The 14633-nt window shown below is 45.8% G+C and overlaps 1 protein-coding gene across 4 annotated transcripts; it reads right to left on the bottom strand.

The window, feature by feature from the left end:
- Nucleotides 1-86: 86 nt before the first annotated feature.
- Nucleotides 87-8099, bottom strand: scyl1 (SCY1-like, kinase-like 1). Of its 4 annotated transcripts, none has more exons than XM_047024079.1 (18): nt 7856-8099; nt 6947-7087; nt 6219-6341; nt 5869-6092; nt 5602-5692; nt 5229-5384; nt 4918-5076; nt 4444-4551; nt 4084-4197; nt 3751-3906; nt 3433-3621; nt 3186-3261; nt 2823-3026; nt 2363-2523; nt 2153-2245; nt 1730-2026; nt 1553-1634; nt 87-1435 (listed from the first exon to the last, which is right to left on the bottom strand). In XM_047024079.1, the coding sequence occupies exons 1-18, from the start codon at nt 7961-7963 to the stop codon at nt 1311-1313; spliced, it is 2607 nt and encodes an 868-aa protein (XP_046880035.1). In that variant the 5' UTR covers nt 7964-8099; the 3' UTR covers nt 87-1310. The 4 variants fall into 4 exon arrangements, with proteins under 4 accessions (XP_046880035.1, XP_046880043.1, XP_046880049.1 ...); XM_047024087.1 differs by having other exon boundaries at nt 1553-1631; XM_047024093.1 differs by having other exon boundaries at nt 2375-2523.
- Nucleotides 8100-14633: the final 6534 nt, after the last annotated feature.

Here is a 14633-nt window from a genome sequence, read left to right as displayed (position 1 = left end):
ATTAACTTGAACATGTTAAATTCTAACAATCAGAAACTGTGGGCAATAGTTTACTCCTCTATTTGCCTTTTTTTTAGTCACTTAAATTTAGTTGGCATAGTTTATTTTTCTTTTGGAGTTTACATTGTACATAAGTTTCCCCAACTTTACAAAATAATGCATCCGTTCCCCCACTGTCTATTTATTTTGTCACTGAACAAAACATCAAAATAAAACCTCTCAATGTGCAACATAAACATACAGCATACAGTTTATCACCTGGCCACTGGCACCCCTGAACAGTGCTGCCATCAAAGAAAGGCACAAATAAAGACCAATGGAAATAACTTGTCGTTACCCACCCCCGCATACAACCATCCTCACAAAGAATCACGGTGCTGAACTTGTATGACTGACAAGATTGTGACTTGAATCCATACAGGAAGGGATGTTCGTGTCTTCTTTGAAATGATGCATGATGATGAAGCATGATGTAACACCCCACTGCTTGTGAATGGGTCCAGGTGTGTAATTCTGTAGATCCATTCTAAAAACAGAGACCATCACTGACCCTCTTAGGGAGGTACAATAGTGAACTGATTGGTAGCTGAGTTCACACATACAGTTCCACGCATGCACAGACTTGTATTAGTCTTCATCTGTCATGTGTTGCTCTAAAACATTCATAACCCATTCTGTGTGTAGTATGTGAATGTAATGAATTGAACATTCAGCATCTACCCACTTATATTCCTATACTGGGATATATATATATATATATATAGATATAGATATGTATATATGTATATATATTCATCTTTAAAAACAAACTTTTGATTCTTGGTTGTTTTCAGACAAATGTGCATATGTACACTTTACAATGTCAACATTATGGTGGGTTTATCTAAAAACAGATGAGCAATGTGTGATCAATATTGAGAATAGTCCTCTTGATCTCGCCTCGTGGCACGTGTCGCCAGGTCAAACACAGGACTGCATTCACCGTGAGTCTAAGTGCTGTTCTGGGATCAGGCCTCCCTCCTATCTGTGTAATCTCATGACAAAGAACTGATCCCAGATATGCACTGCTACTCAAACTTTGTGAATACAGGGACACGATTCTGCCTCCTCTTTAAGCCAGGGTGCACTTAGTAGCACCATGTGGCAAGGTCCATATCGTTCCCATCCTCCTAACCCTCTCCCCATGTTTGTCCTGTCTACTCCCTTTCATGATGGAATGTAGCACCTTCCATACTTCCCCACTCCCTGAGGAAGAGTTAAAGGTCAAAGTCTTATCGCTCCATGTTCCTTCCTTTCTTGTCTCATAATCCTCAGTCAATTTTCCGCGCCCCCAGTTTGAGGGGACCTTTGACCGCCTTGCGCTCTGCACGCTTGGCTTCCAACTCTTTCCTTCGCTCCTCGCGTTTCTTCTTGGCCACCTCAGCTTTGCTTAGGCCTGTGGAGAGGATAACACAAAGACTCGTCATTTTCTTTGCCCCCCCTCCGAGTACATTTTAGAATAAGAAAAGATATCTAATCCTCATGAATCTAACTGGATCCCTGAGGGACTCACCCTGCGCCCCGTCCACCGACTCCCAGCTCTCCTCTGTGCCCCAGTCTCCTGAGGCATCTGCCCCCCAGCTACCCCCAGCCTGCTGGAGAACACAGCACACACATGGACACAGTTCATAAAAAAGTGGACAAATGGCGCTGGTATGCCTCCCAGGCCCACCCCTGCCCAGCTCCTCACCGTGGCTGTGGGCGCGGCTCTCTGTGACACGCTGGCGAAGGGGTCGCTGGGACCGGACCCTTTACTGCTGTCCCAGTCGTACTCGCTGGCTAGCCGCACCCCCTCTGGCAGGACGTTCTTGCTGCCTGGGGCGCCGGCCTCCTCCTCCCAGTCGTGGCCCCACCCCTCCTCGCCTGGCGAACTCTGACCCTGCCCGTCAGCCTCCTTCTCGTTGGACCAGCTGTCATCAGCATCCCAGCCAGAGCTGCTCCAATCTGCGCTGGGCTTTTTCATGGCGGAGGAGGAAACTCCAGCCACCTGGACGGCAAGGGAAGTACACAAAAAGTTGCGGTGAAATAGATGCATGACTAATCAATAAACAATTTGCATTCTGCTTCAAAGAATATAACCTATAGGGACCCAGGACAAAAGACAACAACATACTGCTCTCTCGTTGGCCTTCTTCTTGACTGTTGACACTCCCGACCAGTCAGAGGAATTCCAATCATCTGGGTCTGCCGGAACCTTTTCTGGTTCCTGTCAGTTTGAAAGAGAGAGACAAGAGGCCGGTGGAATCATCGCTTTAGAGGGACACGCCTCTGGAACCTGAATGTCACTTTCCAATGTTACTGAACTATCAGGATCAACCTGTACCTCAGTCCTCACCTCCAGACTGCCCCAGTCCTCCTCATCATCCCACCGGTCTCCGATTGGCTCCTCTTCTTTGACTGTTGCAGCAGGGGGGTCTGATTGGTTGCCACTGTTAAAGGCAGCATTTGGGGTCATGGAAGACTGTGGTGGTTTAGCCTCTGGCTCTATGAAAGGGAAACAGCAGATTTAGAATAGGGTCTCAATACTAGACAGACAGCACTACAGACCTGCACTTCAGTTCTGTACTACAGTAGTTAAACAGCAAAGTACTACAGCTTGTAAAAAATTTAAACATATATAGTACTGCCAAGTTAATCAGAAGGTAACAATAGAGCAAAGGTTCTGTAATGGTACAACAGGTCCTTATGTTGTAGCTAGTGCAAGAGGTCAAACTAAGTACCAGAGCTGTGCTACTCCAGAGAGACTGATATATGACAAGGCCTCTGGGTCCTAACTCCCTCACCTGCAGGTTGGGGGGCTGTGTCTGTGTTGGGGCTCCCGGTGCGAGGGGTGCTGGTGGGGCCACCATCTGTTACCGGGGCCCCTCCCTCTGTTCCCGGAGCGTTTCGGATCAGCTTGGAGGTCAGCGACGACACGCCGGTCACCGCCCATCCTGCCCAGCTGGTCGCCGCCCCTGTTGGCTGCGCCGATGACATCACATCCTTTTCTATAAAGGGGAGGGAGAGGTTGAAATTTGAAGATTAAAAGGACTGAGGATTGTATCTTGCATTGTAATACTAAAAAGGAAAGTATTGGGTGTGTGAATGTGTGACCAGGCTGTTTCCAAGCATGTGCGTGTGTGTGCGTGTGTGTGTGTAATACAGACCTATCTCTGCCAGTTTGGTTGGGTCTTCAGACACTGTCTCCAGCTTGGTCAGGAAGCTCCGAATGGCCTTAAATGCCTAGGGGAAGGTGGAATGCGAGAAAGCGAGAAAAAGAAGAAATGAAGGTGAGGTGAGCAGGAATGCATAGGGAAAAGGACAGTGATTGGTCTGACAGGTATTGAGCAGGAGGGTTGTGGGGGTGGCTAAGGGGTGAAGGTCAGGGTGGCAGTGTTGGACGGTCCTCCTCACCTGCTCCCTGACGCTCTTGTCAGGGTCAACAGTGAGGGTGCAGAGTGTGGGCAGGACGCGTGCCGCGCTCTCCATCACGCTGTAGAAGTTGTGCGTGGCGGCGAAGCCCAGCACGCCGGCCGCCCGAGACGCGGGGAAGGGGTCCTTGGTGGCCCGAGAGAAGGCCGAAATCAGCACGCGCTGCCGCGTCTACACAGCAGAGGACAGACGGATGAGAGGAATGAAAAGAGGAGTGGAAGGGTGGAGAAAATATGTGGAGAGAAAGAAAGGGATGGATTGACAGAGATATTAAATCTTTGTTGCAGCAGGTGTAGTTACCCCGGCGTTGAGGTAGGGGGCGATCTTGCCCAGGCATACAGTGGTGTTGCAGCGGATGGGGCCCTGCTCGTCTCTGGCCTGCAGTCGGGCAAAGTGCCTCATCAGTTCCTGGTTCAGGTTGGCCTCGTTCAGCTTAGGGGCCAACAGCAGCATGGACTGGAGAGAAAGATAACATCTCTATTAAAGCAGCTGGGAGTAGAGAACTCGTTGTTGGCCAGATGGTCTTGTATTGGTATTAGAAAGCAAGTAATGCTTAGATGTAGCTGTATACATAGATTATGATGTGTGAGTGCAGTGGTTTATCCTAACTAATGTACAGGAACGGATGTATACCTTGACTGTCTGTTCCCTGATGGCAGGGTTGGTGTCTGTGAAGCCATGAACAACATGAGGGAAGATCTGGGAGTTGACTGCCGCCTCATTCAGATACTGGATAAACTGTTCCATCTGAGAGTAGAGGGACAGAGGGGAAAAGACAGTCAATGGAGAGGGAGGCAGGAAGAGAGGAGATTGAGAGGAAAGAAATATAGAGAAAGAGAGAGAAAGACGCAAGCCGAAGGAGGGTCAGACAGAGTAAGAGATGACCAGGAAATGCAGGAGAGCATTCCTCCTACTTTAGCAGCCTGTCTCCATGCTCCTCGCTACACGGTCACTAGAGGGTCCGCCATAGTGCAGTGGCCCCAGGGACAGTACCTGCTGCAGCAGCCGAATCCTCATGGCCCGGTCCGTGGAGGAAAACATCTTCACAATGACAGGGATGATCTTCTGCTGGTACTCGTCCGCCGACAAGAACTTCCCCACCTGGGAGAGACAGAGGAGCGGGGAGGAGATGAAGTGGAGGAGCATGGGAGACCAGTCGACGGCGGTAATTGTTCGCTATTCCCAGGCCATCTATCTTATGCATATTTGTTGATAGTCTGTACGATTCCTAAACAAATTACTTAGCCATTATTCAAATGCCCTCCTCCTCAGAGTGCGAATTTTACAATGACAATCGGGGGGGTCAACTTCTTCTCCAGGGCCTGTATCGACCCTTCTGACCTGTTGTTTTTACCTTTTTTGGGGGAGGGGGGGTCCAAGTCTTAATTAGGGGGGTCAGTCTCCCCCCAAACCCCCCTGTAATTCGCAGGGAGTGGTAGTGTGTGGACGTGTGTGAGAAGGGCTTACCTTGAAGAGCGGGGTGAGGACCACAGAGCCGGCGTTGCCAAACTCGAAGGCGGTGAGCAGCTGTGGCAGCACCTTGTGTTTGCAGAAGTCCTCCGGGAACGAGTCCAGGTTTTCACTCAGGTCCTGGAAGAACTGCTGCTTCTCCGCTGGCTCTTTGATCTGGAAACACACACACAGTAAGCAAACATTCACATACACACGCAAGCAGCCTCTCGCAGACTATCTATATAAGGGCATGCCTGCATGGGATTTATGGTATGTATCCATGGGGAAGGGCTGCGGGGGTGGGGTTGTGGTCTTTCTTTCCATACCTGGATCTCCTCCAGAAAGAGGTTGCTCTCCACAAAGCTGTTGCTGAGGAAGCCACCGGGGGAGCGAGAGTTCTGCAGGAAGCGGGAGGGGTTGGGCCGGGCCCGGGGGTTAGCCCCCACCAGCTCACAGTAGTGGGGAACCAGAGACTTGGGGACCTGCACTCATGAGTGGGAACATCAGATGAGTATCTCACATGATCTCCCTTTCGCAGAATCTCATGAGCTCATTTCATGCTAGATCATGTTTGTGTGTTTCAGAGAGAAAGTGACAGAAGGAGACAATTCTCTGTTGAAATGAGCTGTACAGAATGAGGAGCTGTGTCTGGCGGTTGTTGAAAGGGGTTACTAGGGTTACTATGATAGGGTGTTGTACCTTTCCCAGGGAGCGCAGGGAGGAGGCTCTGGGCAGTGGCCCATTGAACACCTCCCAGATCAGGCAGCCCAGCCGCCAAACGTCCCCTGCCCTGGAAGACACATGGAGCAAAGGTCAAGCAGACTGAACTGTACCAGGATAATGCTCAATATAAATATGGTCCAAAATGAATGGTGTGACTCCAAGTTATTTGTAAATTGAGGAATAAACCTCTGTAGTAAATGACAGATTACCGACACTGTAGTATAAAACATCCCTCCCTCTCACCATTTTTCACCACCATTGTTGGGCGATTCAGGGGGGTCGTATTTCTCCATGTCGGGTTGAACTGTCTTCGGGTGTGGAAGTGCGGAGGAGCCGTCTCCCTGCTCCGGGGTCATGTGGTCCAGCCCGCCCAGCTTCCACTCGCCGGCCCGATCCACAAACACCGCCCACATCCCCAGGTTGTTGTGGAGCAGGTGGCAGTCGTTCACCAGGAAGCTCAGCGCTTTCTACGAGGGGAACGACAGTTTATCATTGTGGGTTAAAGAGAGAGTGGCGTGAGATGGTGAGAATGCAAGATGCATCAAGTAGCAAAAGATGGTTTAATTCTCCCCCCCACCCTCCTATTCACTGACCACAATCTGATGGAGCCCCCAGGACACCTCCAGCTCCCCAGAGCCTCCCCTCTCAGCCTGGGCCTTGAGGTGGGCTGCCAGGGGAGTCACCTGCTCCGTCACCAGGTAGAGGCTCTTCTCGGTCTGCAAGGTAATCGTAACACAGCATTAATGCTTTGTGTCACTGCATCACTGGCTTCCTCTCTCATTTGACCTCGCAGCTCCAGTATAATAAATACTGCTTTACCAAGATCAGACACTGTTAATACAGTTCAGTTTATGATTTGTTTCTGGGTTGTCCTCCTTTCATCCTTCACTATGTGAAAGATCAACACCCTTTTTGTAATTTGCACATGGAGGAGCAGAGAGGGGATATAGCCAAGAAGGAAACACAGGCGAGACAGCTGGAAAAGGAATTGAATTGTATTTGTGTGGGGATTATGAGATGGTATGACACAATCAGCCCGGTGGCTGACACCAAAGACACTACTGCATCCTCACTTGATGGTGGAGGACAGTAGGGATGGGGAGCTAGCTGTTGTAGTTTTTGACATACTCACCTCAATCTGCGCAAACAAATGCAGAAAGAAAGATACAGGGGAACACTGAGATGAAGGTGACAGAAACATACTTGGTCTGATTCCAATTTACTTTTGATTCATGCATGATCTTATATTTGCTGTATAGGTCATTAAACTCAGCGGTCTGATACTTGATGAGCTACCACCATAATACAGGTCCACACACACCTCAAGTCCATCCACATAGGCCAAGATGTTGGGGTGCCGGAGGGTCTTCATTCGTTTGAAGGCAGACTTGGCTAGCTGGGTTTGTTCCTCTGTACCCTGGGCAACTTCATAGACGAACACTGACACTGGCTCCCCACCGGTCTGGAGAAAGCGGAGGGGGGGTTCATTGTGTGTGTCAATTACATTTAGTGTCACCTGACAGCCCAAACTCTTAAATACACAGAAAATACACAGTGCACACTTCATGGTGACAATAACATTTCTTCTTCAAAGTACGAACACATGGTATGTTCAGAAAATGAGATACAGACACTGTTAAAACGGTGCTTCGTATTAAAATGTAGCCAAAGCTCCCTGCCCATATTAAGAGGGATGAATGCTCGGCTAGACATTTTGGTTGTTAATTAGCATCTACATAGAGATGGTCTAGCAGCTAGTCTACATGTATGCGTAACGCAAGTTACGACCTAGGAGATTGGATAAATTCCATGGTGGAGTCCATGGTTTAAAAGCTTGTCAAAAGCATTAGCTTTTAGCTATTAGTTAAGTCAATAAGTGGTGGCTAGCTAGTAGTGGCTACAACTGGTACATATTGACGTGGCGAGAAATACGTGGCTATCTTGCATGCAAGCTACAACAGCTTCCGTAATCAAATATCACTTTTTTAATGTTACAAACTAGCTTCATATATGTTATGAAGAGGCGGTTCACTAGGTAGTTTTACTTTTAACTTTTAACACAAATGTGTCTCAGAACGACCTGACTTGCACATATCGAAGAAGATGGTTAGCTAGCCTTGTTGGTAAATAGCTAGCTAGATTCATGCTAGCCGTTGTCATCATACTAACTAGACTGATAGAGCAAAGGCCTTGGTCGAAGCAGCGTATCTTCGTTCACTCCGGACCTCACCTTTCGCTTTCCCCGGTGGAGAGTCCATATCCCGGAGGATTCTTGTGTGTCGGGCAAAATTTCATAATTGAAGTCTTTGACAGGATCCCTAGCAAAAAAGGACCACATCTCTCCTTTCTTTCTGCCTCATGAAGCACACAGCTATTATCGCGAAATCTGTTAGGGATACTAGCTGCTGGCTAATGCGGCTAAGCAAGCTACTGTACTGTTACTGCAACAAACATCACCCAACTTGTTTCGCCTGTAGAGGGAGCCCAAATGTTTTCCTTCTGTAATCATTCTACGATACAGCTAGCCTAGTGTTCTTCTCATACTGGTGTTAATGCTGATAGTCACCCAATGGATGGCTTGTATGTTTATTTTGAAGTGTTGCGGATGTACCACGGTATCACCTACATAAACTGTAGAATTCCTAAGATTCAGTTATAGTTGAAACATGGTGTATTTCGATTTTTGTATCACCATCTTACTCAAAGGTGAACCATTTTGGAGGCCTTCCACAATAGATTTCGGTATGTGATGTATATTATATAACATTGGTATACTATACCAATAACCATAGAACATCAAACTTCGTTAAGTAAAGGCAAGATGTATAAAAGAAATGTAGCTTTGACACGTAACCATGGTTTGAAGGTAAGTTTTATTCACTCAAATGCATGTATTGGATCACCAAAAGTAACATCAGTTGTGCAACATAATCTTATGAGTTGTTCAAGATGTAATGGTCCATCAATTGTTGCATAATCATATAATATTTAACATACATGTACAAAATGCTTTCAACTTCACAAATGACCTTAACTCAAGGACAAATCATTTCACACATCAAGGTTGCACAATTATTTTTTATTGTCCATCTGATGCATTAATTACTTAATTGAAACGTCTCACTTAGCATGAACCCATGACAACTGACCTATAGGGATCTCAAACCAAGCAGTCCTCAGGTCTATTTGTTAGCTACATTTCCTTGAAATAGCTCAATAACCATGTCTGACAGCAGGATTAAAAGCAAAGACACCGCAGGGAATTGAACCCCATCCTGAGAAACCAGGAGTGCCACCACCGGAGTCTTTTGCTTTTTTTTTTGCCGTTTTAACAGGATAAAAAGCAAAACCTGGAGGAACATGACCCAAGAGTCTGTTCCCCCAGGAAAAGAAAAACCCTTAATCCCTGCTGCATTTCTACTTTCTTCCGAAGGACTCTGGCTTTTCTGCGAGCCTGTAACTAGAGGAAAAGACAACTGCAGTTTCCCCATCCCCAGCAAATCCCCAAAAAGACACTGCATTGTTGGACAATTACGCGTGAATTCCTGTAGCAATACAAGATGTTGCTGTAATCTTTCATAGATTCACTTATCAAATGAAATTCATCCATTGGGCTGGCGAAGTCGAGCCGCGTGTGGTTAACTTTTGCTGCTGGAATGAAAAGAGGGACAATTTATACCCCACCCCCTCCCCTGCATAACCCAACACGGAAAATAATTTCTGTATCCCTGCCAAGACTTCAGACAACATGGCTCTTCAGATCTTTGGTATAGTCGTCATTTACTGCGACAGAAAATCAGTACTAAACACCACCTGCAGTGCGCATAACTCCTCCAGAAGACAATCAAGGGCTTTACGCTAGGTAATGGACACACCAAGAACACACGACGCACATCCCACGCATCCCTGTAGCAGTTAGCTGGCGCAGTAGTGATTTTAAGTTGACTCAAGAGGCATCTGAAAGGAAGAGAGAAAGTGTTGCCCCACCCCGCAACCCTGACTACTGCAATCTGCCTTACAGGTTTAGCCATTTGGAAATGGACTAGGGAACACTGATGTGTACTTTATGATCATACGGTTATGCAGAGCTGATGTGCATGCAGAGTTAAGGAGTTGTTACACATAACCATGGTATGTTAACATCGAGGGAACCAAAATCACTTAACTTGGTGACCATGAAACTGAAGTGATGCTCAATTAGCAGCAAGACAAGCTTGTGACACGATCTGAAAGTGACTGGATTTCTCAGTTTCCCACCACGCAGTTGGAGAATCCCAGATGCCAATTCAAGACAATTTAGGTTGCGAAATTTGACCTGAGAAACCAAAAGGGAAAGGAAAAGAGGCACACAGACACACAGGAACTTCCGTGAAGGATCTCAGGGGAAGGGGGGGGGTCACTTAAGCTCAAGCGCACAGGAGTTGGTACTTCATTCAGGGGCCACACATTCATATGCTGACAGCTCCCAACGACGGATTTGCATTCAGGTGCAGGCGCAATCGGAGGTGACAGACGAGTGGATCTGAAACAAAGATTGACCTACAGAAAACACACTCCTCCCACCACACAGTACTCATCTCAGGTAGATGGCATTCTTCCTTTGGGTTTTTGCAATTCTGCAAGAGTAAAAAGCAAATACACCCTTTTGCCCACCCTCACAGCATCAAAATCCATTCCATTATAGTAGGGTTTACTTTCTGAAAGCTTCAGAGTGGTTACTGGTTTCCAGTTAAATCTTTGTCACAAGACTTAAGCTTTTTGAAAGAAAGCACAGCAATTTCCACATTCCATGAGTAGTGTGCAGCTGTTTCATTGCAAGTAGTAGCTTTACTGGTCAAGAGCAATGAGGGCAGTTGAGCCCAATTCGTTTGATGGTGTCACTGATTCAAAATAGCCTTCCTACTTTCGGATCAACATAAGCTGCATATGACTTATCTGCCTTCACTTTCCACCATGTAAGAGCTGCCATCCAGCCCAGGTCACATCCGTGCTCTAAAAGCTCCAAGCTTAAGTCATACCTGAAAAAGCACAAGAAAAGCCCACAGACAAGCCCCAATCCCCAAAAGAACAAATGCATACCAAAATGTATTTCAATCACAACAAGCTATGCATTTATTATCCAGTTATAAATCCTTTACAGATGGTCACTACAGTACAAAGGCATAATTAGGGCATATAGCCAGAAATGTGATGTTAAGTTAAGTGTAAAACATTGATAAGACACCTTACGTGACGTTTGAAGCGCAAGTAACCCTTTACATACAATGAGTTAGGAGTTCCTGACGGTCTTGAGTATTGGAAAGCGCACAGGACACAGCACACTGTAAAATGCAAAGAGGAAAAGAAGCCTTCCACCATCCCCCCCCTCAGACAATTCAACCACCCCACTGTCAATCCATCCCCCAAATTGCCAAAAAGCACTACCAATACAGTATGATCAATTAGATTGTACTAACAAGTCAAATATGAAACATTGAAAACCACATAAGGGACAACCAACCAATTGCCATAGGAAATATTTAAATACCACAGGCCTCTACGCGAAGGATTTTCTCCTTAGGGGTTGTTGACGTGGACTCTTGGACGCTTGCTTTGGGGGGTGGGTCATTTACAATAATCTGGAAAAGTCACAATTAAGCAGTCCCCCTGACCCCCGCAAACCCCATATTCAACTGAGATTCCAGGTAAGTATTGAAATGATATCCAATATAAAGTGACTTGTTACCACACTCCCTGGGAGTACACCTTGAGCCGAAAGCGATATGGCACACATCTGGCTACACCGGGTGACAATGGAGACCATTTAGTTGCTACACGGAGTGGCTACACCACAGGGCAAAACGTCCATCCAATTATGACAGGGAGCACCTGGTCGGTTCCTCCCCCAAAGCTCAATTCAGAAGCCATTAGGTGCTTTAAAACGCCATCTCTACACCAAGCTGTGAAGTCTAGGAAGAGATTTGGATTAACACCCCATAGCCCCCCCTCCCAGATTCCCCAACGCCATACACCCAATCACAGTACATTTGAACCAAGACTTAAATTGTATACAAGTACAGTCAGACGATCGACTTTGCTACATAAGAGCTGTACAAAATACCTTCCTAAAATCCTGAAACGCTGTGGTTTCCCTTGATCCCATCCTTAGAAAAATCGTTACCATGATGAGCTCGACTTGATTGGATTAAGGTGGGTTACTACAGAGAGGGACTCCCTCAGACGGCCAGCCTGAGTTGAGCCTGTGAAAAGAAAACTCCAGACACGTTTCTTCCCAACCCTCCCCCCAAATACCACCCCACTATTCAAAATTGATATGTTCGGGTTTCAATAACTACCTACGAGGTACGAATTATAATGATGAAACATCTTAAAAGTAGGGGGATCGGTTACGCCCAAAACTTTTCCTCATGCGCTTCACTCACTGCTCACTGTAACCAGCAGGTGTAGCTGCTCAGCACCAAAGGGATGGATGTGGTATTGAAGACGTACGGACGTCCTTCCGATTCTCAACTTCCACGAAGACCACTTCTGGGGGCAGACCTATTGATTTCAATGACAACTCTCCAGCTGGGGGGGACTTTATCTGAGCGCAGGGGAGATGAGAAGTCCAAAGGACGGTCTTCTCGCCAGCGCACTACCACGGCCCTCATCACAGCAGACACCACACTCAGCACAACAGGAAGGGTGACCACCAGTGGAATACAACTCTTTACACACCTTTCCTGAAAAAGGGAAAAACAGAGCTTTGCGAGCAATTGTGTTCTAAAGGGCTACATTTTTGGCTAATAGTTGACATTGCATTAGGCCAATCAAAAGGTTACACCAATACCTCTACCCAACATACAAACCAAACCGTTTCTGTGACTGGTGACGCTAGATGTTCCCACTCCCCCCCTCACAGCTGAAGGTACCCTCATCTCTGGCGCTCAAGGACAACTCTGGACCGACTGCTCCACTGGAGGCCAACACTGGACTGCTACCCTGCCCTCTGGCTCCCTCTGGTGTACACGTGGCCGCTTTGTGCTCCTGCTCCTTTGGATCCCCTCTGCTCCTCCCCTCGATTCCCTCTGGGGCCTGCCTCTGGTCCTCCCCGTTCCCCGTGGCCTCGCTTCTCTGGTCCTCCCTCTGATCGAGTCCTTCCTGGATTATATGGCTAACAACTAAGTCCTTGATTTTCCTTACGAAACACCACAGCTCAGTCCTTTGTTCCCATTGAGGGTAGAAAAAAAAATCTTCTGTCTTCGCTAGCTAAAGCAATTCTCATCCTTCCAAAAAAATCCTCTGTCTTACTTGACTGATTCACTAGAACGCGTGGCAGACCGCCATTTTGAAACAACATGATAAGCATAAAACTGCCAATTCGAAAGAAAAAAGCTGCCAAATTTTACTTAGCCGTTATAACATTCTTTAAAAATAAATGTTCAAATGAAAAGATGCGGGAAAAAGAATTCTGACGATGACGACAACTGTCGCCTATTCTCGCCGCCATTTTGAAGTGAGCCTTTATCACGTAGCTCCGCTCGGCATACTGCTCTGCTCATACACCAATAATGGTGACTTTCAACTCGCTACAGTAACTACTGCGTAGGTAGTTTATTTTTCTTTACCAGATTGCTAGTTTAGGGTAAGGTTCAGGTTCCTTACTAAGAGCAAAACAATCACGTAATGTTAACGGACAAATGCGTCACCCTACTTAACTCTGTCTTCATTTCTAATATGAATACTATTTTTCTGACAATTCTCATTTTCCTTAGCTCTTTACTACAGTACTTCAGTTGGTTCGTCTAACTACCTCTACTGTACTGGACCAAATAGTCAATTTTACGGATCTGCTAACTTCTATTGTTTGGTAAAAGAAAAACAACGTGTTACGTTTGCTAAACTTGATGTATGAAAGCAGTTCAAGAATTGAATTCCAATTAGATATGTCCTAAAATACTACCTTTCAAGGTTACCGAACTTTTATCAAGCCAAGACTCGCGCCCATTGAGGCTACAACTAGTTAACGGACAAACTGATACTATGAATGTAAGATTATAAACAACTAAATCAAATCCTACAAATCTTGACAACGGATTAGTTAATTTTCTGAACAAACTACAGAAACTAACTTTATCGAACTAGGATATTTGATATTTAAAACACAACGACCTTTACAGCGTAGAAGAACGACGCACCGGAATCAAAGCAGTCTGAGGGAGAGAGAATTTGACTCCGTATTTATACTATTTCTGTGAAGCGGTTAGCGTCACAAACAAGATTCTTCCGCCTAACATATTTCAAGAAATAGATCCTAAATTTTCCAATGAATACGGTCAACATTATCCTCGGAACTAGGTTACACATACATTTTTATTTCTAAACCTTGACCAAACAACCATAAATACCATAATCGTTAGGTGTTTGTATAATGTGTACCTAGTTAAATGAGATACCCGATTTTCACACACAATACATTTTTGGATAGTCTGCTATAGTGTTGTAACATCAAAATACATATAATATACATATTGGTAAGACGACAATGCTATACAATTACATAAGCTATGTATATTACTAGACTAAAAATAAGCGTTATTGTCCACATGAGTCATTCATTCCCATTGAAAACCGCAGTTGACGTCACCACAGCTGTTTTTCTGCGCGGATGGCTCTTGTGCTAACGGTAAACAGTCTCTCAAACCAGATCTATCCAGTACTTACTGGAATGGACCGGTACTACTTTTCCTTTACTGCATTGACGACAATTTTGAGATTGACGTCGAATAAAACAATACCAAATAGTAACAGTGTGTCATCAAAATGTTTATGCAAGCACTCATGTAACGGCGCATGGTATGGTGAAGTTATAATATAAAGCTAGGCGGGATAAAACGTCTGGAGGAATAGTTCAATTGGTATTTTTTCAAACAATGGGACTGTTTGTTACATACAAAACTTACCAAACGATCTGTTTATCACACTACTAGTTCTAGCTCAATGTTTAATATCTTATTGTAGGCTACTAG

The sequence above is a fragment of the Hypomesus transpacificus genome, chromosome 1 (genome assembly GCF_021917145.1).
Source record: "Hypomesus transpacificus isolate Combined female chromosome 1, fHypTra1, whole genome shotgun sequence".
Taxonomy (NCBI): Eukaryota; Metazoa; Chordata; class Actinopteri; order Osmeriformes; family Osmeridae; genus Hypomesus; species Hypomesus transpacificus.
Note: the sequence above shows the minus strand (reverse complement) of the source record. Positions and strands in the feature narration are given on the sequence as shown.

What these genes read in the sequence shown, in the direction of transcription:
- scyl1 (XM_047024079.1), bottom strand. Translation starts at nt 7,963, where the DNA reads ATGTGGTCCTTTTTTGCTAGGGATCCTGTCAAAGACTTCAATTATGAA. An exon ending in TCCACCGGGGAAAGCGAAAG is followed by an intron (nt 7,088 to 7,855) that starts GTGAGGTCCGGA and finishes CGCTTTCTCCAG; the next exon opens with ACCGGTGGGGAGCCAGTGTC. An exon ending in CACAGCCCCCCAACCTGCAG is followed by an intron (nt 2,524 to 2,822) that starts GTGAGGGAGTTA and finishes TCCCTTTCATAG; the next exon opens with AGCCAGAGGCTAAACCACCA.